The sequence below is a fragment of the Ranitomeya imitator genome, chromosome 5, assembly GCF_032444005.1.
Source record: "Ranitomeya imitator isolate aRanImi1 chromosome 5, aRanImi1.pri, whole genome shotgun sequence".
NCBI classification, from domain to species: domain Eukaryota; kingdom Metazoa; phylum Chordata; class Amphibia; order Anura; family Dendrobatidae; genus Ranitomeya; species Ranitomeya imitator.
The window spans coordinates 705,835,192-705,862,428 of NC_091286.1; the positions used below are offsets into that span (position 1 = coordinate 705,835,192).

General features: G+C 47.1%; 1 protein-coding gene across 1 annotated transcript in view; it reads right to left on the reverse strand.

Moving 5' to 3' along the window:
• Positions 1–944: 944 nt before the first annotated feature.
• The window catches only part of LOC138638874 (uncharacterized), a 43,284-nt gene continuing 16,991 nt past the window's right edge, over positions 945–27,237 (reverse strand). The window contains exons 3-7 of the mRNA XM_069728578.1: positions 23,484–23,633; positions 22,334–22,462; positions 5,928–6,077; positions 2,878–3,021; positions 945–1,213 (exon numbers count right to left, since the gene is read on the reverse strand). Coding sequence (XP_069584679.1) covers positions 1,062–1,213; positions 2,878–3,021; positions 5,928–6,077; positions 22,334–22,462; positions 23,484–23,633 — 725 coding nt within the window. The 3' untranslated portion in view covers positions 945–1,061. The remainder of the gene's footprint in view (positions 1,214–2,877; positions 3,022–5,927; positions 6,078–22,333; positions 22,463–23,483; positions 23,634–27,237) is intronic.

The following is a 27,237-nucleotide window of genomic DNA, read 5'->3' on the forward strand; positions in this document are numbered from 1 at the left end:
CTCTGGTCAGATGAAACCAAAATCGAACATTTTGGCAACAATGCCAAACGATATGTATAAAGGCAACACAGCTCATCACCCTGAACACACCATCCCCACTGTCAAACATGGTGGTGGCAGCATCATGGTTTGGGCCTGCTTTTCTTCAGTAGGGACAGGGAAGATGGTTAAAATTGATGGGAAGATGAATGGAGCCAAATACAAGACCATTCTTGAAGAAAACCTGTTGGAGTCTGCAAAAGACCTGAGACTGGGACGGAGATTTGTCTTCCAACAAGACAATGATCCCAAACATAAAGCAAAATCTACAATGGAATGGTTCACAAATAAATGTATCCAGGTGTTAGAATGGCCAAGTCAAAGTCCAGACCTCAATCCAACCGAGAATCTGTGGAAAGAGCTGAAAACTGCTGTTCACAAACGATCTCCATCAAACCTCACTGAGCTCGAGCTGTTTGCCAGGAAGAACGGGCGAGAATTTCAGTCTCTCCATGTACAAAACTGATAGAGACATTCCCCAAGAGACTTGTAATCGCAGCAAAAGGTGGCGCAACAAAGTATAATAATAATATTGCACGCTCCATTTCCCAGTTTTTGAATTTCCACCAAAATTTAAAATAACCAATAAATGTTGTTCAACTTCACAATTGTGTTCCACTTGTTGTTGATTCTTCACTAAAAATGTACATTTGGTATCTTTATGTTTGAAGCACGATATGTGGGGAAAGGCTGAAAAGTTCCAGGAAGCCGAATACTTTCACAAGACACTGTATATATCCATATATCCATACTAGGCCTTTTATAAACCAGAAAAGTGACACTATTTTGCAAAATTCGTCCTAAGTAAAAAAAGAAAAAAAAAATCCTCTAATGAATGTGATTTTTTTTGTACCTAGACCTCCCCTGCATGATCTTCTCAGGGTCACTTATGACAGTGCACAGGGTCACATAATACAGATTTATTGCATGTCACCCGGCTCTGCAGGGACGTTTTGATCTTTATTTGTGAGGAAAATGCATTTACACATCGTCTATTCCCAGTTCTGCAGGGGACGGGGACTTTACACGTCCGTACAAGCCATTCTGCAGCCGACATCGCAGCACTTCTGTCCGGGCAGGCATTTTCTGTCCTCATCATCACATTCAGCTGGAGGGTAAGGTGGTTGACATTTGATAAGGGTGGCCACCACTGGGCATTGCTTCTCCGGGACATCTGCAATGAAAGGAAGAAAGGTGAGAGCAGAAGTCCATGTACAGAATGTGGACTCTACTATTCATCATGCAGTTTTCCAGAAATCTGATGGAAAAACTGTTTAAAATACGGCAAACATTTCGCAAGTTTTGCGAATTTTGGAAACGTGCGGGACGACATCTTCAGAGTTTACTACACGAGCGTGGCAGATTACCCCAGAGATGTCCGCCGAGATGAGCACCAGCCCCTGCCAGCAGTAGATTTCAGGCGGTTGAAAGACACTAAAAACTGGAAAAATTATCTCCTACTCACAGGATAGATAATAACTGTTAGACCTCTGGTAATAGGGCGCTTTTATCCCCATCACAATGGAGCATGAGTGCGCACGCTCGTCTACTGCTCCATTCATTCTCTATGGGCTTGTTGAGCTCCACTGTAATTTCTCTGGTAGCCCCATAGGGAATGAATGGAGTCGGGGATAAGCATGACCACTGATGTGCCACTCTAATGGTGGTGATAATAATACTGCCCCTTTCTGGTGATCGGTGGAGGTCCCAGAGGTCAGACTCCATTAATCTATAAGTTATCACATATCCTGTGGGAAGGTGTTGTTGTTGCTGGTGCTGTGTTGTTCAACATCTTTATCAATGATTTACATGTAGGAATTGAGAGTAAACTGATTAAATGTTCTGATGACACAAAGCTAAGAGGGATAGCTAGCACTAGACAATACAAAGAAAGGATTCAGAAGGATCTAGATAGGATTGAACAATGGGCAGCGACTAATAGAATGGTATTTACCAGGGAGAAATGCAAAATTCTACATCTGGTACAGAAAACGAAAATTACATCTACAGAATGGGAGGAATAGAACTAAGCAACAGCACATGTGAAAAAGACTTGGGAATACTAATAGATCACAGACTACACAGGAGTCAGCAATGTGATGCAGCAGCCAAAAAAGCAAACACAGTTCTAGGATGTATTAAGAGAAGCATAGAGTCTAGATCACATGAAGTCATTATTCCCCTCTACTCCTCCTTGGTCAGGCCTCGTCTGGAATACTGTGTCCAGTTCTGGGCTCCACATTTTAAAAAAAGACATTGAAAAACTGGAGCAAGTTCAGAGAAGAGCGACCAGGATGGTGAGCGGACTGCAAAGTATGTCCTACGAGGAACGGTTAAAGGATCTGGGAATGTTTAGCTTGAAAAAAGAAGACTGAGAGGAGACTTAATGGCTGTCTACAAATATCTGAAGGGCTGTCGCAGGGTAGAGGGATCATCTTTATTCTCGTTTGCACAAGGAAAAACTAGAAGCAATGGGATGAAACTGAATGGGAGGAGACACAGATTAGATATTAGTAAAAACTTTTTGGCAGTGAGGGTGATCAATGACTGGAACAGGAGACCACGAGAGGTGGTGAGTTCTCCTTCAATGGAAGTCTTCACACAGAGGCTGGACAGACATCTGTCTGAGATGGTTTAGTGACTCCTGCACTGAGCAGGGGGTTGGACAAGATGACCCTGGAGGTCCCTTCCAACTCTACGATTCTATGATTCTACGGTGATAAAGGAGCTGCCTAGATGGAACAAGTCACCTCTTACACATCTCTTGAGAATCACAAATCAGAACATTGTTACAGACTTTTTGCAGATTTACACACATAATAACTAATTTCCACTTACTGGGAACGGGGTCCGTGCATTGCCGAAGGCACAATGGGGTGCAGCACTTCTGCTGTCCAAGGCAGTCTCTGTCAGAGTTACATAGAGGTTTTACAAAAGGGAGCAAGCACCGAGCGCGCGTAATGGGGCAGGATCCAGGTTTTTCTGTAATAGTATAAAATTAACGTAAGTCACATTTGATATTCCGTAGTCTCATTCTCAGGTAACGTTACTGTATGTCGAAGAATGAAGGATGTTCTCCTTCAGCTGATCACTACAAACTAACGTCTGGCCAGCGTTTCTCCCAATCAAAAGCAGAAGGAATGGGGCTAGCAACACTTCCATCAATTTCCTGCTCCTTTTAGCTTTTCTCCATATCTACCAGGCCTCACAGAAGACCAAACCTACAGAATGGCCCATAGTGCACCCTGGAACTGCTTACCCTATATGTTTGTCCTGGTGATGAGACTTCAGCAGTGATAGGTGACAATGCATTGTGGATGTTTTTTCCTAGACATTAGAACACATGGGGTGGTCACTGGTGTTTAGAGGGGGTATCCACAGATCCATAAACCAAAGGTGAAATGTCCCAAGATAAGGGCACAGTAGAGACTAACAAATGCATTCACGTCAAATTCAATACGAGTGGAATTTGACAAATATCCGTATTCGCTAACATTCATCATTTTTGTGCTGCGATCCCTCTGGACTCCATTTTCTGAACCAAAAAAGACTTTTAAAGTATTAAAAAGACAAAAACCTAAACTCGCCGCTCACCTATCCAACTCCTCTGCTCCTCGTAGCCACCCATCCGATCCTCGTCACATCTTCAGATTGCCATCTGTCATGGTGAAACCCCATTGCCTCTCCCACTAGACTGGAACCTCCGAGTATGATAGCCTGGAAGGGTTCTGTGCAGGTGTGGAAGATCACAGCGTCAAGATGTCATGGCATTACTATGCCACGACATGTGCTGTGACTTTTCTAGGCACATGCGGAGAAACCTACTGGGCCCATCCAACCGAGAAGCTCCAGCTGAGCATGAGAGACCTGGAGAATTCAGCATACCTGACAGCAATCTGGAGATGTGACAAGGATCGGAAGGGTGACAGTAAGGAGCAGAAGATCCAGAGAAATGAGTGGTGAGGTGGGCATAAGGAGAGACTCCAGATCACAATAAGGGACATTAAATTTGTGGACAATAACGTGACTGGGAATCGATTTTTCCAGGAATATCTGCACAAACGCGTGAATTTGATTTTTTCCTGATCTGCTCATCTATGGGTGACAGGAATCAGTCTCCCATTTATTTTTGCGTAGCACAGAGGGTTTTGGTATTTTATAGGCCATCATGAACCCTACAAGACATTTGTGCGTAAAATTTCCATTTAATCAGACAAAAGAATACAAGTATGTAAAATATATAGTGATAACGTGGACCGGACCGGGTTTTGCCCCTGGTCGTTTCATGTAATCTATAAATTATAATTTTAGAGTAGTAAATCGAGATTAATCAAATTCACCTCAAATTTTGGAAATGTCCACATTTGTGATTTTCTTCCTAAAAATGCAGCAGAACAGCCACCTCTTCCAGATTGTCCAGGGCAGACAACAGGAGTGAAGATAGCAGTATTCTCGCTTCACCGCTCACCAGTACCGCCACCACATATCCCCTTCTAATCTTTCACTATCTCCCTCTTAGGCCAGTCCCACACGTCCAGATAATTCCGGTACCGGAAAAATTGGTACCGGAATTATCCGTGTGTCCGTGTGCTCCCATGGTACATCAGTGTGGCACATGTGCGGCATCCGTGTGCCGCCCGTGTGCCGACTGGGTACCACATGCACCGTGCAGGAGACAGCGCTACAGTTAAGCGCTGTCTCCTGCATATGGTGCTGAAGCCGCCATTCATTTCTTCTCTCCAGCATCGTTCGCTGGAGAGAAGATATGAAAAATCTTTTTTTTTTGGGGGGTGTTTAAAATAAATATCCCTGTCCCCAACCCCCTCCCACCCCCTGTGCGCCCCCCCCGCTGTTAATAAAATACTTACCCGGCACCCTCGCTGGCGCTGCTTCCTGTCCTCGCCGCAGCTTCTCCTGTATGAGCGGTCACGTGGTGCCGCCTATTACAGTGATGAATATGGGGCTCCACCTCCCATACGTGAGCGCTCATACAGTAGAAGGTGCGGCCAGAACAGGAAGCAGCGCCAGCCAGCGAGGGAGCCAGGTAAGTATTTTATTAACAGCGGGGGGGGGGGGGGCGCACAGGGGGTCGGAGGGGGTTGGGGACAGGGATCTTTATTTTAAAGAACCCCCCCCCCAAAAAAAAAAAAAAGATTTTTCATATCTTCTCTCCAGCGAACGATGCTGGAGAGAAGAAATGAATAGCGGCTTCAGCACCACGCTGGGGGGACAGCGCTTACTGTAGCGCTGTCTCCTGCACGGCACACGGACTGCACACGAACAACATTGACTTTAATGGGTCCATGTAATACGTGCGCTCCAACGAACACTGACATGTCTCCGTGTTTTCCAAACGGACACACGGTACGTGAAAACACGCTGACATGTGCAGAGACACATTGATTTTAATGTGTCTACGTGAGTCAGTGTCTCCGGTACGTGAGGAAATTGTCACCTCACGTACAGGAGCCACTGACGTGTGAAACCGGCCTTACACTGGTCTCTTCTGTTCCTCCTGACAGGCCATGTCTTCTTCTACACCTTAGTCCACTCTTCACCAGCCGGACTCAGCAGGCTTCAGAAGACTTATGTCATAATATCTTGACTGTCCCTCACTCAGCACAAAGTGAAGGAAAACATGGAAGAGGACATTGTTTGCTATGAAGACTGGAAGGATTCAGAGTATGAGGAGTCAACGGAAGACCAGGGTGAACCTACAATGGTGGGAAAGGTGACTGACACGAGGGTATTTCCTTTTTTTAACCCACTCTTTTTATTATGCTCCGAGGTCTGGAGAGACCCCACAACATAATCAGGCACATTCATGTCACATTATATGATTTCCCTACCATTAACGTAAGTGTGAAGCTGGAGAAGGTCATATTTACCGTTCTTCACCGCCGTGCACTGCAGGATGTTGCCATGGGACAGACAGCACTTCTGCTCCGGCAGGCAGTCAGAGTCTCGGCTGCACAGGGTCTTGTTGAGGTAGGAACAGGACAAGTCCTGCAGACCGGTGGGGCACACGCCCGGGTGTTCTGCAGATATAAAAAGTACAAGACGTGTCACCCCTGGCTCCATGATGTACAAGGACGGGCCTTTTGTGGAATGAGTTGACGTTTTCATTGGTATCATGTTGGGAACCACTTCACCCATGACAGATGGGGAGATGGGTTGAAAGAAGGAGCCACATCTCTCTATCTAAACCGTTAAATGGACATATAAGGGGTTAAATTCCATAGATGGCCAAGCACACAAATCCCTTCGGTAGGAACCATCTGTGTGCACCCGCCGACCCCAGCCTCCGACGCCTGCGCACTGCAGTACTATCCTCTGCCCTCAAGAGGGCAGAGCAAAGTACGCCTGCGCCGGAGCCGTGGCTGAAGATCAGAAGAGGACGTCATGGAAAGAAGATAGGAGGCGCCGGAGTGGACCGAAGACGCCCATCCGACCTGACCAGCAGCGGGACCGCCCCTGGGTGAGTATAATCTAACGTCTTTTTCTCCTTTTTCAGGTAACATCGGGGGCTTATCTACAGCATTACAGAATGCTGCAGATAAGCCCCTGATGCCGGTGGGATTACCTCACCCGCGATTTTCGGGGTGACAGGTTCCCTTTAAATGTTTGACCGCCATGATACACTGGAGCGCCTGTACTTGGTTTGAACAGTCATTCTGTGCTGACAGTCCCTTTAAATGCCGCTATTGCTACCGTGATATGATTGCAGGTTGACAGTGGGTTGTTGTCAGCGATTCGGCCGAAGCAGAACATTATTGTCTCTATATACCGCAATGCTGTGTTATTACAGTGCGTACAACAAGCAATCAGACAATCACAGAATACAGTCCCATAAAAGACTTTAATATAAAGGAAACTATTTAAAAAAAAAACTAATGTAGATACTGCTCCCGACTGCACATTAAAAACAAACAGTATATTTCACCTATTTCATTCTGATCTGTCAAAACACAAAGTGAAGCTAACCCGTCATGTAAGTGTCATAAAGAGAAAACAAAGTTGTGCAGTAAAAGTAACGAAAGTATCGCCCTGCAAATGTATCAGAAAAATGTTGTTGCTCCTGCTGAAATCTTCGAGCCTCCTACGCTAGGTCGTGGCTTCCAGGTTTGATAGACCATGAGGATTCTGTGCGACCTCAGAAGGTAACGGCATCATGAAGTCACAGCGTCACGCATATGTGCAGAACCCTCTGGACGGGTGACGGGGAGTAGTGGAGGGACCGGAGATGTGACAAGGACCAGAAGGGTGACAAGGAGTAGTGGAGGGACGGGAGATGTGAGGAGGACTAGATGGGTGATGGGGACTAGAGGAGGGGCCGGAGATGTGACGAGTACCGGACAGGTGACATTGAGTAGTGAAGGGGCCGGAGATGTGATGAGTACCGGACAGGTGACATTGAGTAGTGAAGGGGCCGGAGATGTGACGAGTACCGGACAGGTGACATTGAGTAGTGAAGGGGCCGGAGATGTGACGAGTACCGGACAGGTGACATTGAGTAGTGGAGGGGCCGGAGATGTGACGAGGATCGGATGGGTGATGGGGACTAGAGGAGGGGCTGGAGATGTGACGAGGAGCGGAAGAGTGACAAGCAGTAGTGAAGGGGCCAGAGATGTGAGGAGGATCAGATGGGTGATGGGGACTAGTGGAGGGGCTGGAGATGTGACGAGGAGTGGAAGGGTGACAAAGAGTAGTGAAGGGGCCGGAGATATGAAAAGGACCGGATGTGTGATGGGGACTAGAGGAGGAGCTGAAGATGTGACGAGGAGCGGAAGGGAGACAAGGAGTAGTGAAGGGACCAGAGATATGATGAGGATCAGATGGGTGATGGGGACTAGTGGAGGGGCTGGAGATGTGACGAGGAGTGGAAGGGTGACAAAGAGTAGTGAAGGGGCCGGAGATATGAAAAGGACCGGATGTGTGATGGGGACTAGAGGAGGGGCTGAAGATGTGACGAGGAGCGGAAGGGAGACAAGGAGTAGTGAAGGGACCAGAGATATGATGAGGATCAGATGGGTGATGGGGACTAGTGGAGGGGCTGGAGATGTGACGAGGAGTGGAAGGGTGACAAAGAGTAGTGAAGGGGCCGGAGATGTGATGAGGACCAGACGGGTGATGGGGAGTAGTGGAGGGACCGGAGATGTGACAAGGACCGGAAGGGTGACAAGGAGTAGTGGAGGGACGGGAGATGTGAGGAGGACTAGATGGGTGATGGGGACTAGAGGAGGGGCCGGAGATGTGACGAGTACCGGACAGGTGACATTGAGTAGTGGAGGGGCCGGAGATGTGACGAGTACCAAACAGGTGACATTGAGTAGTGAAGGGGCCGGAGATGTGACGAGTACCGGACAGGTGACATTGAGTAGTGAAGGGGCCGGAGATGTGACGAGGATCGGATGGGTGATGGGGACTAGAGGAGGGGCTGGAGATGTGACGAGGAGCGGAAGAGTGACAAGCAGTAGTGAAGGGGCCGGAGATGTGAGGAGGACCGGATGGGTGACATTGAGTAGTGAAGGGGCCGGAGATATGAAAAGGACCAGATGTGTGATGGGGACTAGAGGAGAGGCTGGAGATGTGACGAGGAGCGGAAGGGAGACAAGGAGTAGTGAAGGGACCAGAGATATGATGAGGATCAGATGGGTGATGGGGACTAGTGGAGGGGCTGGAGATGTGACGAGGAGTGGAAGGGTGACAAAGAGTAGTGAAGGGGCCGGAGATGTGACAAGTAGAGTTGAGCGACCTTGACCTTTTTAGAGTCGAGCCGGGTTTCGCGAAACCCGACTATCTCAAAAGTCGGGTCGAGTGAAATCGGCCGATTATGGCGAAAAGTCGGGATCGACCGAAACACGAAACCCAATGCAAGTCAATGGGGCAGCATAGTCGGCAGTGAGTGGGGGCCAGGAAAACACCTAGAGTGCCCATTTTAATGTCAAAACCATCCATTCTTCTTAATGAAGCTTGTCAAGCGTAATTTACCTTTTAATAATTGGAAGGCATTTGAAATTGGGGGTCATTTGGCTAAAGTTGTGTGGGGTAGGGCTGGTTCAAGTAATTAGTGGGCCCAGGAAATCTGGACCACGTCACGGCAGTGGAGCAGGGAGAGGTAAGTATTTCAACTTTGCAAGTGCTGTGATCCTGAGCAAGCAGGGGGGGCCCACTTGTTGGCATTGGCACTGGCACAGGGCCCCTCAAAGTACAGCGGTGTGTTTGCACGGCGGGGGCGCCTCCCACCGGCAGCAACACTTTTGCGTACTATGAGAGGTCCTGTGCCAGTGACGTCGCCAACTAGTATTCCTCCCCCCACCTGATGAAGGAACCTGCACTTTCATCTGCACCTTCCTCTTTGTCCCCGTGTAAGGTGGTATGGTATGCGGGAAGAGCAACCTGACTTTCAGCAGGGTCACAATGTTGTTGTGTAGCATGCACGGGGAATGTTGCATTATGGGTCAATGTACCAGCAGACTCATCTATCACTGGCTGGGCAATGGGCACGATGAAGTGGAAACACAGATATAGGCCCAAAGAATAAAGTGGGCTAAATGCAGTTCAAAATTGGTAACACAGGAATAACCAGGGGGCATTGCAGTGGAGGACAACTGGAATGAGAGGCTGACACAGAGAGTAGGGCCAAATCAGTAAGTAGTCGAAATGCAGTTCAAAATTGGCAACTGTAGTAAACAGGCGGCACAGCTTTGTTCAGTGGAGGAGAACAGCAAGGAGTGGCAGACACCGATAGTAGGCCCCAACCCAACTAGTAGGCCAAATGCAGTCTAACATTAACAACTACTTAACGAGAGCCTGAAAATGGAATTTCAGGACAGGAAACCAGGAGAACAGCAAGGAGTGGCAGACACCGATAGTAGGCCCCAAACCAACTAGTACGCCAAATGCAGTTGTTCCATTTAACCACAATTTAATGAGAGCCTGAAGATAGAAGCTCAGGAAAGGCAACCTGGGGAACACCTTGGAGTGTAACACACCATCTCTCTCCACCCCATACCCATTTTGTAGGCCTAATGCAGTGTACTTTTCTACAACTACTAAACGAGAGTTGGAAGACCGAAGCAATGGCAAGGAAACCTGGGGAACACCTTGGAGTGTAACACACCATCTCTCTCCACCCCATACCCAATTTGTAGGCCTAATGCAGTGTAGTTTCCAAGAACTACTAAACGAGAGCCGGAAGATCGAAGCTCAGGAAAGGCAACCAGGAGAACACCTTGGAGTGTAACACACCCTCTCTCTACACCCCATACCCAATTTGAAGGCCTAATGCAGCGTAGTTTCCAACAACTACTAAACGAGAGCCGGAAGATCGAAGCTCAGGAAAGACAACCTGGGGAACACCTTGGAGTGTAACACACCCTCTCTCTACACCCCATACCCAATTTGAAGGCCTAATGCAGCGTAGTTTCCAACAACTACTAAACGGGAGCCGGAAGATCGAAGCTCAGGAAAGACAACCTGGGGAACACCTTGGAGTGTAACACACCCTCTCTCTACACCCCATACCCAATTTGAAGGCCTAATGCAGCGTAGTTTCCAACAACTACTAAACGAGAGCCGGAAGATCGAAGCTCAGGAAAGACAACCTGGGGAACACCTTGAAGTGTAACACAACGTCTCTCTACACCACGGAAGGGCTGATTCTTAGGAAGGAAGGCTGTTGGAAATAAGCATTGCGCGTCCGAGGGTGATTATATTCTTATTAGGTATATACTCACCCTCGGACGCGCCCTGCTTCTTTATTTGGAATGAATGTTTATTTGCAATGTGGTGTTGACTTTCTCTATTATTTTGGTAATTAATGATTTTATTATTTTCATTGTTTTGCATCTTCTCGGCAATAATATAAAGAAGACGCGACAGGACAACACTCGGTGGATGCCATATCTGTGTTTTCAATTTAAAAAACCTTTCAGTTAAATACTTGCAGGATAAAGTAATTGTAGCTGGTGGCCATTTTTAGTACTGTACCAGATTTTAGTTGTGTGTTTGTTTTTAATGTTAAAATGTCTGCATTTGATATCTCACCAGTATTTTCTTTTTTATAAGCAAAATACTTTTTTTTTTATTTTATGATGTTGGTTCAAGGGGTACACGGGCAGCAGTAGACAGGTCAGTGGAGGCCTAGTGGAAGGAGGGACCGCAGACAGGCTTCGAAGCCCTAACATAATAAATTGGGCTGCCTGTAGGCAGTTTAAAATTGGTTCCAGGGGAACACGGGCAGCAGTAGACAGGTCAGTGGAGGCCTAGTGGAAGGAGGGACCGCAGACAGGCTTCGAAGCCCTAACATAATAAATTGGGCTGCCTGTAGGCAATTTAAAATTGGTTCCAGGGGAACACGGGCAGCAGTAGACAGGTAAGTGGAGGCCTAGTGGAAGGAGGGACCGCAGACAGGCTTCGAAGGCCTAACATAATAAAATGGGCTGGCTGTAGGCAATTTAAAATTGGTTCCAGGGGAACACGGGCAGCAGTAGACAGGTCAGTGGAGGCCTAGTGGAAGGAGGGACCGCAGACAGGCTTCGAAGGCCTAACATAATAAAATGGGCTGGCTGTAGGCAATTTAAAATTGGTTCCAGGGGAACACGGGCAGCAGTAGACAGGTCAGTGGAGGCCTAGTGGAAGGAGGGACCGCAGACAGGCTTCGAAGGCCTAACATAATAAATTGGGCTGCCTGTAGGCAATTTAAAATTGGTTCCAGGGGAACACGGGCAGCAGTAGACAGGTCAGTGGAGGCCTAGTGGAAGGAGGGACCGCAGACAGGCTTCGAAGGCCTAACGTAATAAAATGGGCTGGCTGTAGGCAATTTACAATTGGTTCCATGGGAACACGGGCAGCAGTAGACAGGTCAGTGGAGGCCTAGTGGAAGGAGTGACCGTAGACAGGCATCAAAGGCCTAACATCATAACATTGGGCTGTTGGCAATTTAAAATTGATTCCAGGGGTACACGGGCAACAGTGGTCTGGTCAGTGGAAGTCTAGTGGAAGGAGTGACGGCAGACAGGCATCAAAGGCCTAACATAATAACATTTGGCTGTTGGCAATTTAAAATTGGTTCCAGGGGTACACGGGCAACAGTGGTCTGGTCAGTGGAAGTCTAGTGGAAGGAGTGACGGCAGACAGGCTAAGAAGGCCTAACATAACAAAATTGGGCTGGCTGTAGGCAAGTTTAAATTGGTTCCAGGGGAACACGGCCTGGTCAGTGTAGTAGTTGTAGAAAGAACGGACCGCAGACAGGCTTCGAAGGCCTAACATAACAAAAATGTCAAAACAATGGTATTGTCAGTGCCAGGCATTGAAGGATGTCAGCGCATAGACTAAACATTGGTCAAGCTGTGAGAGATAATTTTGCTAGTGGTAGAGCACTGTTTGAGCTGGGGGGGAACTGTCTTGTGGCCGGCGGTACAGGCCCAGGGCCCCTCATATTACAATGGTGTGTCTGACGTTGGGTGCGCACCACCACCGCCAGAGACACTTTATTGTACTATGAGGGACCCAGTGGCAGTGCCGTCGACCAAAAGCGGGCACACCCACCTCTTCAGACAAACAGCACTCTCACGGGTGCTGGCGCAAAGTGGCGATACCACGGCCCCGTGTGGGGAGTTTGGCCATTTTGTTAGGAGTAAACATGTCGTATGCTGGACAATCAGGTGCAGAAAATTACGAGATTGGAAAAGTCATTCAGAAGAGTCCACAGGCAAGACCTTTTCATAGGAAAGTTAGGTGTCAGCCGGGCAAGGTGGGGCAAAAGATTTCGAAATCCAGTTGTGGTTCATTTTAATGAAGGTTAGATCATCTACATTTTGGGTAGCCAGACGAGTCCTTTTTTCTGTTAGTATTGAACCTGCAGCACTGAATACTCTTTCTGATAGGACACTAGCTGCCGGGCAAGCAAGCTCCTGCAATGCATATTCTGCCAATTCTGGCCAGGTGTCTAATTTGGATGCCCAGTAATCAAATGGGAATGACGGTTGAGGGAGAACGTCGATAAGGGATGAAAAATAGTTTGTAACCATACTGGACAAATGTTGTCTCCTGTCACTTTGAATTGATGCTGCAGTACCTGTCCTGTCTGCGGTCATAGCAAAATCACTCCACAACCTGGTCAGAAAACCCCTCTGGCCAACGCCACTTCTGATTTCTGCCCCTCTAACACCTCTGGTCTGCTGGTCCCTGGAGCTCGTGTGAGAACGATCACGGGCGCTGTGTGCAGGGAATGCCAGAAGCAAACGGTCAACAAGAGTTGATTGTTTTGTTGCTAATATTAGTTCCAAGTTCTCATGTGGCATAATATTTTGCAATTTGCCTTTATAGCGAGGATCAAGGAGGCAGGCCAACCAGTAATCGTCATCGTTCATCATTTTTGTAATGCGTGTGTCCCTTTTGAGGATACGCAAGGCATAATCCGCCATGTGGGCCAAAGTTCCAGTTGTCAAATCTGCGGTTGTACTTGGTTGAGGGGCAGTTGCAGGCAAATCTACGTCACTTGTGTCCCTCAAAAAACCAGAACCCGCCCTTGCCACGCCACCAATTTCCAATGACCCCAGGAAAGCTTCCTCATTAAAAATATACTCATCCCCATCATCCTCCTCATCCTCCACCTCCTCTTCGCCCGCTACCTCGTCCTGTACACTGCCCTGACCAGACAATGGCTGACTGTCATCAAGGCTTTCCTCTTCCTCTGGTGCAGACGCCTGATCCTTTATGTGCGTCAAACTTTGCATCAGCAGACACATTAGGGGGATGCTCATGCTTATTATGGCGTTGTCTGCACTAACCAGCCGTGTGCATTCCTCAAAACACTGAAGGACTTGACACATGTCTTGAATCTTCGACCACTGCACACCTGACAACTCCATGTCTGCCATCCTACTGCCTGCCCGTGTATGTGTATCCTCCCACAAAAACATAACAGCCCGCCTCTGTTCGCACAGTCTCTGAAGCATGTGCAGTGTTGAGTTCCACCTTGTAACAACGTCTATGATTAGGCGATGCTGGGGAAGGTTCAAAGAACGCTGATAGGTCTGCATACGGCTGGAGTGTACAGGCGAACGGCGGATATGTGCGCAAAGTCCACGCACTTTGAGGAGCAGGTCGGATAACCCCGGATAACTTTTCAGGAGGCACTGCACCACCAGGTTTAAGGTGTGAGCCAGGCAAGGAATGTGTTTCAGTTGGGAAAGGGAGATGGCAGCCATGAAATTCCTTCCGTTATCACTCACTACCTTGCCTGCCTCAAGATCTACAGTGCCCAGCCACGACTGCGTTTCTTGCTGCAAGAACTCGGACAGAACTTCCGCGGTGTGTCTGTTGTCGCCCAAACACTTCATAGCCAATACAGCCTGCTGACGTTTGCCAGTAGCTGCCCCATAATGGGAGACCTGGTGTGCAACAGTGGCAGCTGCGGATGGAGTGGTTGTGCGACTGCGGTCTGTGGACGAGCTCTCGGTTCTGCAGGAGGACGAGGAGGAGGAGGAGGAGGAGGGGGTGCGAACGGCTACAGCCAACTGTTTCCTAGACCGTGGGCTAGGCAGAACTGTCCCAAACTTGCTGTCCCCTGTGGACCCTGAATCCACCACATTTACCCAGTGTGCCGTGATGGACACGTAACGTCCCTGGCCATGCCTACTGGTCCATGCATCTGTTGTAAGGTGCACCTTTGTGCTCACAGATTGCCTGAGTGCATGGACGATGCGCTCTTTAACATGCTGGTGGAGGGCTGGGATGGCTTTTCTGGAAAAAAAGTGTCGACTGGGTAGCTCGTAGCGTGGTACAGCTTAGTCCATCAGGTCTTTGAAAGCTTCGCTTTCAACTAACCGGTAGGGCATCATCTCTAACGAGATTAGTCTAGCTATGTGGGCGTTCAAACCCTGTGTACGCGGATGCGAGGATGAGTACTTCCTTTTTCTAACCATAGTCTCATGTAGGGTGAGCTGGACTGGAGAGCTGGAGATCGTGGAACTAGCGGGGGTGCCGGTGGACATGGCAGACTGAGAGACGGTGGGAGATGGTATTGTTGCCGCCGGTGCCCTAGATGCAGTGTTTCCTACTACGACACTGGAGATTCCCTGACCCTGACTGCTTTGGCCTGGCAAAGAAACCTGCACAGATACTGCAGGTGGTGCAGAAAATGGTGGCCCTACACTGCCGGAAGGGATGTTGCGTTGATGAGTAGCTTCATTGGCCGAGGGTGCTACAACCTTAAGGGACGTTTGGTAGTTAGTCCAAGCTTGCAAATGCATGGTGGTTAAATGTCTATGCATGCAACTTGCATTGAGACTTTTCAGATTCTGCCCTCTGCTTAAGGTAGTTGAACATTTTTGACAGATTACTTTGTGCTGATCAATTGGATGTTGTTTAAAAAAATGCCAGACTGCACTCTTTCTAGCATCGGATACCTTTTCAGGCATTGCAGACTGAGCTTTAACCGGATGGCCACGCTGTCCTCCAACAGGTTTTGACTTTGCCACGCGTTTTGGCCAAGATACGGGCCCGGCAGATGGAACCTGTTGCGATGTTGATGCCTGCTGCGGCCCCTCCTCCTCTGCTTCAGAACTGCTGCCGCCTGCACCCTGTTCCCCCAATGGCTGCCAATCGGGGTCAAGAACTGGGTCATCTATTACCTCTTCTTGTAGCTCGTGTGCAACTTCGTCTGTGTCACCGTGTCGTTCGGTGGTATAGCGTTCGTGATGGGGCAACATAGTCTCATCAGGGTCTGATTCTTGATCAGCACCCTGCGAGGGCAATGTTGTGGTCTGAGTCAAAGGACCAGCATAGTAGTCTGGCTGTGGCTGTGCATCAGTGCACTCCATGTCAGATTCAACTTGTAATGGGCATGGACTGTTAACTGCTTCACTTTCTAAGCCAGGGACGGTATGTGTAAAGAGCTCCATGGAGTAACCCGTTGTGTCGCCTGCTGCATTCTTCTCTGTTGTTGTTTTTGCTGAAGAGGACAAGGAAGCGACTTGTCCCTGACCGTGAACATCCACTAACGACGCGCTGCTTTTACTTTTACCAGTTTCACGAGAGGAGGCAAAAGAGCTAGAGGCTGAGTCAGCAAGATAAGCCAAAACTTGCTCTTGCTGCTCCGGCTTTAAAAGCGGTTTTCCTACTCCCAGAAAAGGGAGCGTTCGAGGCCTTGTGTAGCCAGACGACGAACCTGGCTCCACAGCTCCAGACTTAGGTGCAATATTTTTTTTCCCACGACCAGCTGATGCTCCACCACTACCACTACCCTCATTACCAGCTGACAATGAACGCCCCCGGCCACGACCTCTTCCACCAGACTTCCTCATTGTTTTAAAAACGTTACCAAACGAACGGTATTTGTTGCTGTCACACAACTTACACGGTGAGCTATAACTTCAGTATGATTTAGCTACCCCTTTACAGGTGGGTGAGACCACAACGAAAATCAGCCACAATGTTACACACTCTGTTGTTGTTGGCAACAAATGAGATGGCACACACGCAGGACTGTCACTGAAGCGCAAATGTAAATATTTATCTCCCACTGATTTGTGTTTGTTTTTTTTAAAAGGGAGACTTCAGAAAAAAAAAAAATTAAAAAAAAATTATTTTTTACAGAAGAATTTATAAAACAAATAAAATGAAATGATTGTTTCAGGGAGAATTTAGGAAAAAAAAAAAAAAAGGCTTTGTAGGGCCCACTGAGTGAGAGAGGACGCACACAGGAGTCAGGAGTGGCACACAAGCCCAGAGGCCAATATTTATCTCCCACTGATTGATGTAGTGATTTTTTCAGGTAGATTTTGGAACCCAAATCAAGCAAAAAAATTAATAGGCTTTCTATGGCCCACAATTGGGGAGAGAGAGAGAGATGGCACACCCAGGAGTCAAGACTGGCACACAAGCAGAAGGGGCAATATGAATCTCCCACAGATTTTTTTTTTTTTTTTTTTTTCAGGGAGACTTTAGAGAAAAAAAAAATACAAAAAAAATGATTTTTTTCAGGAATAATTTAGAAACCAAAAAAAATAAAATGATTGTTTCAGGGAGAATTTAGAAAACAAATAAAACAAAAAATAGGCTTTCTAGGGCCCACTGAGTGACAGATGACGCACACAGGAGTCAGGAGTGGCACACAAGCCCAGAGGCCAATATTAATCTCCCACTGATTGATTTAGTGATTTTTTTTGGTAGATTTTGGAACCCAAATCAAGCTACAAAAATAATAGGCTTTCTATGGCCCACAATTAGAGAGAGAGAGAGATGGCACACCCAGGAGTCAAGACTGGCACACAAGCAGAAGGGGCAATATGAATCTCCCACAGATTTTTTTTTTTTTTTTTTTTTCAGGGAGACTTTAGAGAAAAAAAAAATACAAAAAAAATGATTTTTTTTCAGGAATAATTTAGAAACCAAAGAAAATAAAATGATTTTTTCAGGGAGAATTTAGAAAACAAATAAAACAAAAAATAGGCTTTCTAGGGCCCACTGAGTGACAGATGACACACACAGGAGTCAGGAGTGGTAGACAAGCCCAGAGGCCAATATTAATCTCCCACTGATTGATTTAGTGATTATTTTTGGTAGATTTTGGAACCCAAATCAAGCAAAAAAATTGATAGGCTTTCTATGGCCCACAATTGGGGAGAGAGAGAGAGATGGCACACCCAGGAGTCAAGACTGGCACACAAGCAGAAGGGGCAATATGAATCTCCCACAGATTTTTTTTTTTTTTTTTCAGGGAGACTTTAGAGAAAAAAAAATACAAAAAAAATGATTTTTTTCAGGAATAATTTAGAAACCAAAGAAAATAAAATGATTTTTTCAGGGAGAATTTAGAAAACAAATAAAACAAAAAATAGGCTTTCTAGGGCCCACTGAGTGACAGATGACGCACACAGGAGTCAGGAGTGGCACACAAGCCCAGAGGCCAATATTAATCTCCCACTGATTGATTTAGTGATTATTTTTGGTAGATTTTGGAACCCAAATCAAGCAAAAAAATTAATAGGCTTTCTATGGCCCACAATTGGGGAGAGAGAGAGAGATGGCACACCCAGGAGTCAAGACTGGCACACAAGCAGAAGGGGCAATATGAATCTCCCACAGATTTTTTTTTTTTTTTTTCAGGGAGACTTTAGAGAAAAAAAAATACAAAAAAAATGATTTTTTTCAGGAATAATTTAGAAACCAAAGAAAATAAAATGATTTTTTCAGGGAGAATTTAGAAAACAAATAAAACAAAAAATAGGCTTTCTAGGGCCCACTGAGTGACAGATGACGCACACAGGAGTCAGGAGTGGCACACAAGCCCAGAGGCCAATATTAATCTCCCACTGATTGATTTAGTGATTTTTTTTGGTAGATTTTGGAACCCAAATCAAGCAAAAAAATTAATAGGCTTTCTATGGCCCACTATTTGTGAGAGAGATGGCACGCTCAGGACTGGCACACAAGCCCAGAGGCCTATATTAATCTCCCATTTTTTTCCAGGGAAAATTTATAAACCCAATAAAATAATAAAAAAATAGGCTTTCTATGGCTTAGGACTGGCACACAAGCCCAAAGGCCAATATTAATCTCCCACTGATTGATTTAATGATTTTTTCAGGTAGAATTTAGAACCCAAATCAAGCAAAAAAATAAATAGGCTTTCTATGGCCCACTGAGTGAGAGATGGCACACACAGGAGTAAGGACTGGCACACAAGCCCAGAGGCCAATATTAATCTCCCATTTTTTTTTTTCCAGGGAAAATTTATAAACCCAATAAAAAAAATAATAATAAATAGGCTTTCTATGGCCCACTATCTGAGAGAGAGAGATGGCACGCTTAGGACTGGCACACAAGCCCAAAGGCCAATATTAATCTCCCACTGATTGATTGATTGATTTTTTCAGGTAGAATTATGAACCCAAATCAACCAAAAAAATAAATAGGCTTTCTATGGCCCACTATTTGTGAGAGAGATGGCACGCTCAGGACTGGCACACAAGCCCAGAGGCCAATATTAATCTCCCACTTTTTTTTTTTTTCCAGGGAAAATTTATAAACCCAATAAAATAATAAAAAAATAGGCTTTCTATGGCCCACTATCTGAGAGAGAGAGAGAGATGGCACACTTAGGACTGGCACACAAGCCCAAAGGCCAATATTAATCTCCCACTGATTGATTTATTGATTTTTTTCAGGTAGAATTTAGAACCCAAATCAAGCAAGAAAATAAATAGGCTTTCTATGGCCCACTGAGTGAGAGATGGCACACACAGGAGTAAGGAGTGGCACACAAGCCCTGAGGCCAATATTTTTCTCCCACTGATTGATGTAGTGATTTTTTCAGGTAGATTTTATAACCCAAATCAAGCAAAAAAATAAATAGTCTTTCTATGGCCCACTGAGTGAGAGATGGCACAGACAGGGATGGCACTCTAGCAGAAATGTCAATCTTAATCTCCCACAAAAAAAAAAAAAAAAAGGAACTGTCCTTCAATTACTATCTCCCTGCAGTAATCTCAGCCAGGTATGGCAGGCAGCAATAAGGAGTGGACTGATGCACAAATGAAATAAAAAGTGTGGACAAACAAAAAAGATAGCTGTGCAGAAAGGAAGGAACAAGAGGATTTGTGCTTTGAAAAAAGCAGTTGGTTTGCACAGCGGCGTACACACAGCAATGCAGCTATCAGGGAGCCTTCTAGGGCAGCCCAATGAGCTACAGCGCTGAGGAAAAAAAAAAAAAAAAAATGTAGCTTCCACTGTCCCTGCACACCGAAGGTGGTGTTGGGCAGTGGAAATCGCTACAGCACAAGCGGTTTGGTGGTTAATGGACCCTGCCTAACGCTATCCCTGCTTCTGACGAAGCGGCAGCAACCTCTCCCTAAGCTCAGATCAGCAGCAGTAAGATGGCGGTCGGCGGGAACGCCCCTTTATAGCCCCTGTGACGCCGCAGACAGCAAGCCAATCACTGCAATGCCCTTCTCTAAGATGGTGGGGACCAGGAACTATGTCATCACGCTGCCCACACTCTGCGTTTACCTTCATTGGCTGAGAAATGGCGCTTTTCGCGTCATTGAAACGCGACTTTGGCGCGAAAGTCGCGTACCGCATGGCCGACCCCGCACAGGGGTCGGATCGGGTTTCATGAAACCCCGACTTAGCCAAAAGTCGGCGACTTTTGAAAATGTTCGACCCGTTTCGCTCAACCCTAGTGACAAGGACCGGAAGGGTGACAGGGAGTAGTGGAGGGGCCGGAGATGTGATGAGGACCAGACGGGTAACAGGGAGTAGTGGAGGGGCCGGAGATGTGACAAGGACCGGAAGGGTGACAGGGAGTAGTGGAGGGGCCGGAGATGTGATGAGGACCAGACGGGTGATGGGGAGTAGTGGAGGGGCCGGAGATGTGACGAGGACCAGACGGGTGATGGGGAGTAGTGGAGGGGCCGGAGATATGACGAGGACTGGATGGGTGATGGGGGCTAGTAGAGGAGTCAGAGATATGACAAGGACTGGATGGGTGATGGGGACTAGTGGAGGGGCTGGAGATGTGACGAGGACCAGTTTGGTGACCGAGATTAGTGGAGGGGCCGGAGATATAACGAAGATCGGACAGGTGACAGGGAGTTGTGGAGGGGCCGGAGATATGACGAGGACCAGACGGGTGATGGGGAGTAGTGGAGGGGCCGGAGATATGACGAGGACCGGATTGGTGACGGGGATTAGTGGAGGGGCTGAAGGTATAATGAGGATCGGACAGGTGACAAGGAGTAGTGAAGGGGCCAGAGATATGACAAGGACTGGACGGGTGACAGGGAGTAGTGGAGGGGCCGGAGATATGACAAGGACTGGACGGGTGACGGGGAGTAGTGGAGGGGCCGGACATATGACAAGGACTGGACGGGTGACAGGGAGTAGTGGAGGGGCCGGAGATATGACAAGGACTGGACGGGTGACAGGGAGTAGTGGAGGGGCCGGAGATATGACAAGGACTGGACGGGTGACGGGGAGTAGTGGAGGGGCCGGAGATATGACAAGGACTGGACGGGTGACGGGGAGTAGTGGAGGGGCTGGAGATATGACAAGGACTGGACGGGTGACGGGGAGTAGTGGAGGGGCTGGAGATATGACAAGGACTGGACGGGTGACAGGGAGTAGTGGAGGGGCTGGAGATATGACAAGGACTGGACGGGTGACGGGGAGTAGTGGAGGGGCTGGAGATATGACAAGGACTGGACGGGTGACGGGGAGTAGTGGAGGTGCTGGAGATGTGAGTGTTGAGGTGAGTATAAAGAATTTTTTCTTTTCTTACATCCTCTGTTTATTATACTGTGGGGTCTGGAGAGCCCCCAGATAATAACTTCTTAACTTCTTTGGGGATTCATTACAATGGCTGACCCACTCATTTCTAGTTGCATATCCCCCCAAAAAAAACCCACTTAACTGGAAAATAATGGTAACAGGACATTTCTACTGCACACAAATGAAATGCACTTGTCACTACTATTTTTTAGCATATTATGTGACAGTATGAGAAATGTTGTTGAAGTTACTCATCCAATAAAAAAAATAATTGAGCTGTCACCTACGGTACTTAGATAAAAAAAAGAAATAAATAAAATAAAATGAAATTGTTGGCGACAGAAGGGGGTTAGTGGCCCTTGAGGGCCGAGTGTGAGTTATGTAGGAATATCCACTTAATATGTGTAAGACGTGTACTCTAAGTGGACGCCTGTTAGTGGAGTGGAGTTGTGGCTTCCGTAGAGTTATCGAGGACCTCGGTGAGCGGCTGATCCCATTTTCTTAGGTGTTAAGTTCTGTTCATAGCTCTGTAACATTAGACAGCACCATCACTTTGTGCACATTGAACCCATGAAGACTGCGCCTCATCGTGGTGTCCCAACCCTCAAGGATGGAAGGTGGAGCTGAATATGTTCTACGATTGTCGTTTTAAGGTGAACTACATAAAGACCCCAAATTTAACTGCTACCCTTGGGGTCTTGCTAAGTGGTTGTGTTGTGTGGCCATGAAGATGAGTAGAGATGCAGAGAAAACCCGACCCAAGACGGGAGAGCAAAGAGCAAAATAAGTAAAAGATCCACAAGGACAATGGCAGGAAGACATGGAAGGGCGCACGGAGTGGCTACTGGAGGGTGGCTGCAGATCGGGGCACTTTACAGCGGGGCGTTGGGGTGGTTGGCCTAATGATCTCCCCGAGGACATATTCTGCCCCAGGCAACAAAGCTACAAACAGCAGCCCCATGGTGACAAAGCGTCATTCCTGGTAACATCCGGTCACTCGTGCATCTGGCATTACCTTTTTCTGGCTTCACACATTTCAGTCCTTTCTGTTCGCAGCATTTCTTATCCCCGGTGCAGTCGCTGTCCTGTGCACACGCCGTCGCAATGATTTTCTTCTTTGGTGCTGGACACTGTCCGGGCTTCACTACAAGAGACAGAGCAGCCTCCGGTCAGACCGAGCTCCTAGAATGCAGTGATGGTGAGGAGCACATGCCTTGTATTCCACTCTGCAGAATCTATCATGGGTGGTCTCCTCTCTACAGCCTATATCATTCTCTTCCACCTTCTACAGTCTCTGCGCTTTCCTCCCTATCTACAGGTATATGATCTGCCCTCCATGAGCATGTAGATGCTTTCCTCTCTCCTCATACTGCCATTTGGGAGCAATGACAGAAGTAGCTAGACTCATGACCACTGTACTGGTCATGTAATGGCTGCTTATATATCTCTAGATTGTATGGAAAACCTGAGAAAAGTTTTTTTAATCACATTTACTGCTGTATTTGTATTTTTTCTGATCACCACTTTAAGATGAGCAGCACAATAATTAGAAACCACAAGAAATTGGGAAATCGATCTGCAGAGCCCTGGTTGTGTGACAAAGTCAGCAGTCTGCAGAGGTGAAGCTCTGGGAATCTGTCTGCGGGGAGCCATGTTGTCTCTTTGATTTGTAGGTGCGACGTCTTCATTGAGGTTTAATGAACACATGACGCCATTCTGAACCTACTAATCAGAAGACATGCGGACAGGGTGCAGGTTGGCCCCGCTTCTTTCTGGCGGCCTGTCGATCAGAGTCCTATGAATAGATTTGCTCATCTGAAGAAGTCATGTTACATTTCGGAAGGCGAAACAATGGTGTGATGAGACCTAATGTAGTGCGACACGCCATGACACCCCCCAGGATAGATTTCTCTGCCTACTTATAGGGGAGCAGAGCGGACCCCGCAGTCCCACCCAGCTCTCTGCAGGTACTCTCAGCAGCATAGGAGGATCAGCATTTCACTCCCGTTGGCTCATTTTTTACATTTTCTATTTTCTTCCTTTTTTCGCCTCCTTTTTTTCCTTTTGCATCTCCATAAAGCTGAGAGTTATTGTCCCATCACCAGCATATGTTATCAGTCCAAAGGACTGACCGAGAAGTGAGACCACGGCCGCCATGTCCTCACCTGTCACTGTCGAGGTGCACTGATAGCGGCATTTACTAAAGCAGCAGCGGTCGGTTCCTTGGCACTGACTATCGCTGTGGCACTCATAAGGCGCGGGCTTCACATAGATACACATCGAATCGTCGAAACACGGGCAGGGGTTCAGCTTAGCTGCAGAGAGAAAACACAAGACGATAATCCCTTCTTATCACTACATAATAATGGAAATCTCATATAATACTGCCCCCTGTGGTCACCAATGGTAACTATAATACCGCCCCCTGTGGTCACCAATGGTAACTATAATACTGCCCCCTGTGGTCACCAATGGTAACTATAATACTGCCCCCTGTGGTCACCAATGGTAACTATAATACTGCCCCCTGTGTTGTGAATTCTGTGGCTGAATTCACTCCTGTGGTCACAAGTGGTACTGCAGCCTCTGGGCTTCCTCCCTCAGGTGTTTTGGTGAGCTCGTTGGCTGCCTTGCTATTTAGCTCCACCTGAGTCTGTCTTCCTTGCTCCTTGTCAATGTTCCAGTGTTGGATCTGAGCTACTGCATCTTTCCTTGGGCCTGCTGCTCTGCTAGATAAGTGTTACTTTGTTTTTGTTTCCGTTTTTTCTGTCCAGCTGTGCTATTCTCTTTTGCTGGAAGCTCTGAGACGCAAAGGGTGCACCGCCGTGCCGTTAGTTCGGCACGGTGGGTCTTTTTGCCCCCCTTTGCGTGGTTCTGCTTTAGGGTTTTTTGTAGACTGCATAGTTCTCTTTGCTATCCTCGCTCTGTCTAGAATATCGGGCCCCACTTTGCTGAATCTATTTCATTCCTACGTTTGTCTTTTCATCTTGCTAACAGTCATTATATGTGGGGGGCTGCCTATTCCTTTGGGGTATTTCTCTGAGGTAAGTCAGGCTTGTATTTCTATCTTCAGGCTAGTCAGCTCCTCAGGCAGTGCCGAGTTGCATAGGTAGTGATAGGCGCAATCCACTGCTGCTTATAGTTGTGTGAGGATAGATCAGGTACTGCAGTCTACAGAGATTCCACGTCTCAGAGCTCGTCCTATTGTTTTTGGGTTATTGCCATATCACTGTATGTGCGCTGATTACTGCACACTGTGTTGCCTGATAGCACTGCATAACAGTACAAGGAGCCACACCAATGATTCCCAATAGAGGGAAAAAAGAAATCCTGACATCATTTTTTTTTCTTAGCTCTGTCTTCAGTCTTTTTTTTCCCCTAGACATTAGAGTGCTTCAGGACACAGCTGTGGACATGGATATTCAGGCTCTGTGCTCCTCAATGGATGATCTCGTTATAAATGTACAAAAGATTCAAGATACAATTGATCAGAAATCTATGTTAGAACCAAGAATTCCTATTCCTGATTTGTTTTTTGGTGACAGAACTAAGTTCCTGAGCTTCAAAAATAATTGTAAGCTATTTCTGGCCTTGAAACCTCATTCTTCTGGTAATCCTATTCAACAGGTTTTGATTATTATTTCTTTTTTGCGCGGCGACCCACAGGACTGGGCGTTTTCTCTTGCACCAGGAGACCCTGCATTGAGTAGTGTCGATGCGTTTTTCCAGGCGCTTGGATTACTTTACGATGAGCCTAATTCAGTGGATCAGGCTGAGAAAAATTTGCTGGCTTTGTTCCAGGGTCAGGATGATATAGAAGTATATTGTCAGAAATTTAGGAAATGGTCAGTACTCACTCAGTGGAATGAATCTGCGCTGGCGGCTTGGTTCAGAAAGGGTCTCTCTGAAGCTCTTAAGGATGTCATGGTGGGATTTCCTATGCCTGCTGGTTTGAATGAGTCTATGTCCTTGGCCATTCAGATCGGTCGTCGCTTGCGCGAGCGTAAATCTGTGCACCATCTGGCGGTATTGTCTGAGAGTAAACCTGAGCCTATGCAGTGCGACAGGACTATGACTAAAGTTGAACGGCAAGAACACAGACGTCTGAACAGGCTGTGTTTCTACTGTGGTGATTCCACTCATGCTATTTCTGATTGTCCTAAGCGCACTAAGCGGTCCGCTAGGTCTGCCGTCATTGGTACTGTACAGTCCAAATTCCTTCTGTCCATTACCTTGATATGCTCTTTGTCATTGTATTCTGTCATGGCGTTTGTGGATTCGGGCGCTGCCCTGAATTTGATGGACTTGGAGTATGCTAGGCGTTGTGGGTTTTTCTTGGAGCCTTTGCGGTGTCCTATTCCATTGAGAGGAATTGATGCTACGCCTTTGGCCAAGAATAAACCTCAGTACTGGGCCCAGCTGACCATGTGCATGGCTCCTGCACATCAGGAAGTTATTCGCTTTCTGGTACTGCATAATCTGCATGATGTGGTCGTGTTGGGGTTGCCATGGCTACAAACCCATAATCCAGTATTGGATTGGAATTCCATGTCGGTATCCAGCTGGGGTTGTCAGGGGGTACATGGTGATGTTCCATGTTTGTCTATTTCGTCATCCATTCCTTCTGACATCCCAGAGTTCTTGTCTGACTTTCAGGATGTATTTGAAGAGCCCAAGTCTGATGCCCTACCTCCGCATAGGGATTGTGATTGTGCTATCAATTTGATTCCTGGTAGTAAATTCCCTAAGGGTCGTTTATTTAATTTGTCCGTGCCTGAGCACTCCGCTATGCGCAGTTATGTGAAAGAATCCCTGGAGAAGGGACATATTCGCCCATCGTCATCACCATTGGTAGCAGGGTTCTTTTTTGTAGCCAAGAAGGATGGTTCGCTAAGACCGTGTATTGATTATCGCCTTCTTAATAAGATCACTGTTAAGTTTCAGTATCCCTTGCCATTGTTATCTGACTTGTTTGCTCGGATTAAGGGGGCTAGTTGGTTTACTAAGATTGATTTTCGTGGTGCGTATAATCTGGTGAGAATCAGGCAGGGAGATGAATGGAAAACGGCATTTAATACGCCCGAGGGTCATTTTGAGTATCTGGTGATGCCGTTCGGACTTGCCAATGCTCCATCTGTTTTTCAGTCTTTTATGCATGACATTTTCCGTGAGTATCTGGATAAATTCCTGATTGTTTACTTGGATGACATTTTGATCTTCTCTGATGATTGGGAGTCTCATGTGAAGCAAGTCAGAATGGTTTTCCAGGTACTGCGTGCTAATTCCTTGTTCGTGAAGGGATCAAAGTGTCTCTTCGGTGTGCAGAAAGTTTCATTTTTGGGGTTCATCTTTTCCCCTTCTACTATCGAGATGGATCCGGTTAAGGTCCAAGCCATCCAGGATTGGACTCAGCCGACATCTCTGAAAAGTCTGCAGAAATTCCTGGGCTTTGCTAATTTTTATCGTCGCTTTATCTGTAATTTTTCTAGCATTGCCAGACCATTGACCGATTTGACCAAGAAGGGTGCTGATTTGGTTAATTGGTCTTCTGCTGCCGTGGAAGCTTTTCAGGAGTTGAAGCGTCGTTTTTGCTGTGCCCCTGTGTTGTGTCAACCAGATGTTTCTCTTCCGTTCCAGGTCGAGGTTGATGCTTCTGAGATTGGAGCAGGGGCGGTTTTGTCACAGAGAGGTTCTGGTTGCTCAGTGTTGAAACCATGTGCTTTCTTTTCCAGGAAGTTTTCGCCCGCTGAGCGTAATTATGATGTGGGCAACCGAGAGTTGCTGGCCATGAAGTGGGCATTCGAGGAGTGGCGTCATTGGCTTGAGGGAGCTAAGCATCGCGTGGTGGTATTGACTGATCATAAGAATCTTACTTATCTCGAGTCTGCCAAGCGCTTGAATCCTAGACAGGCCCGTTGG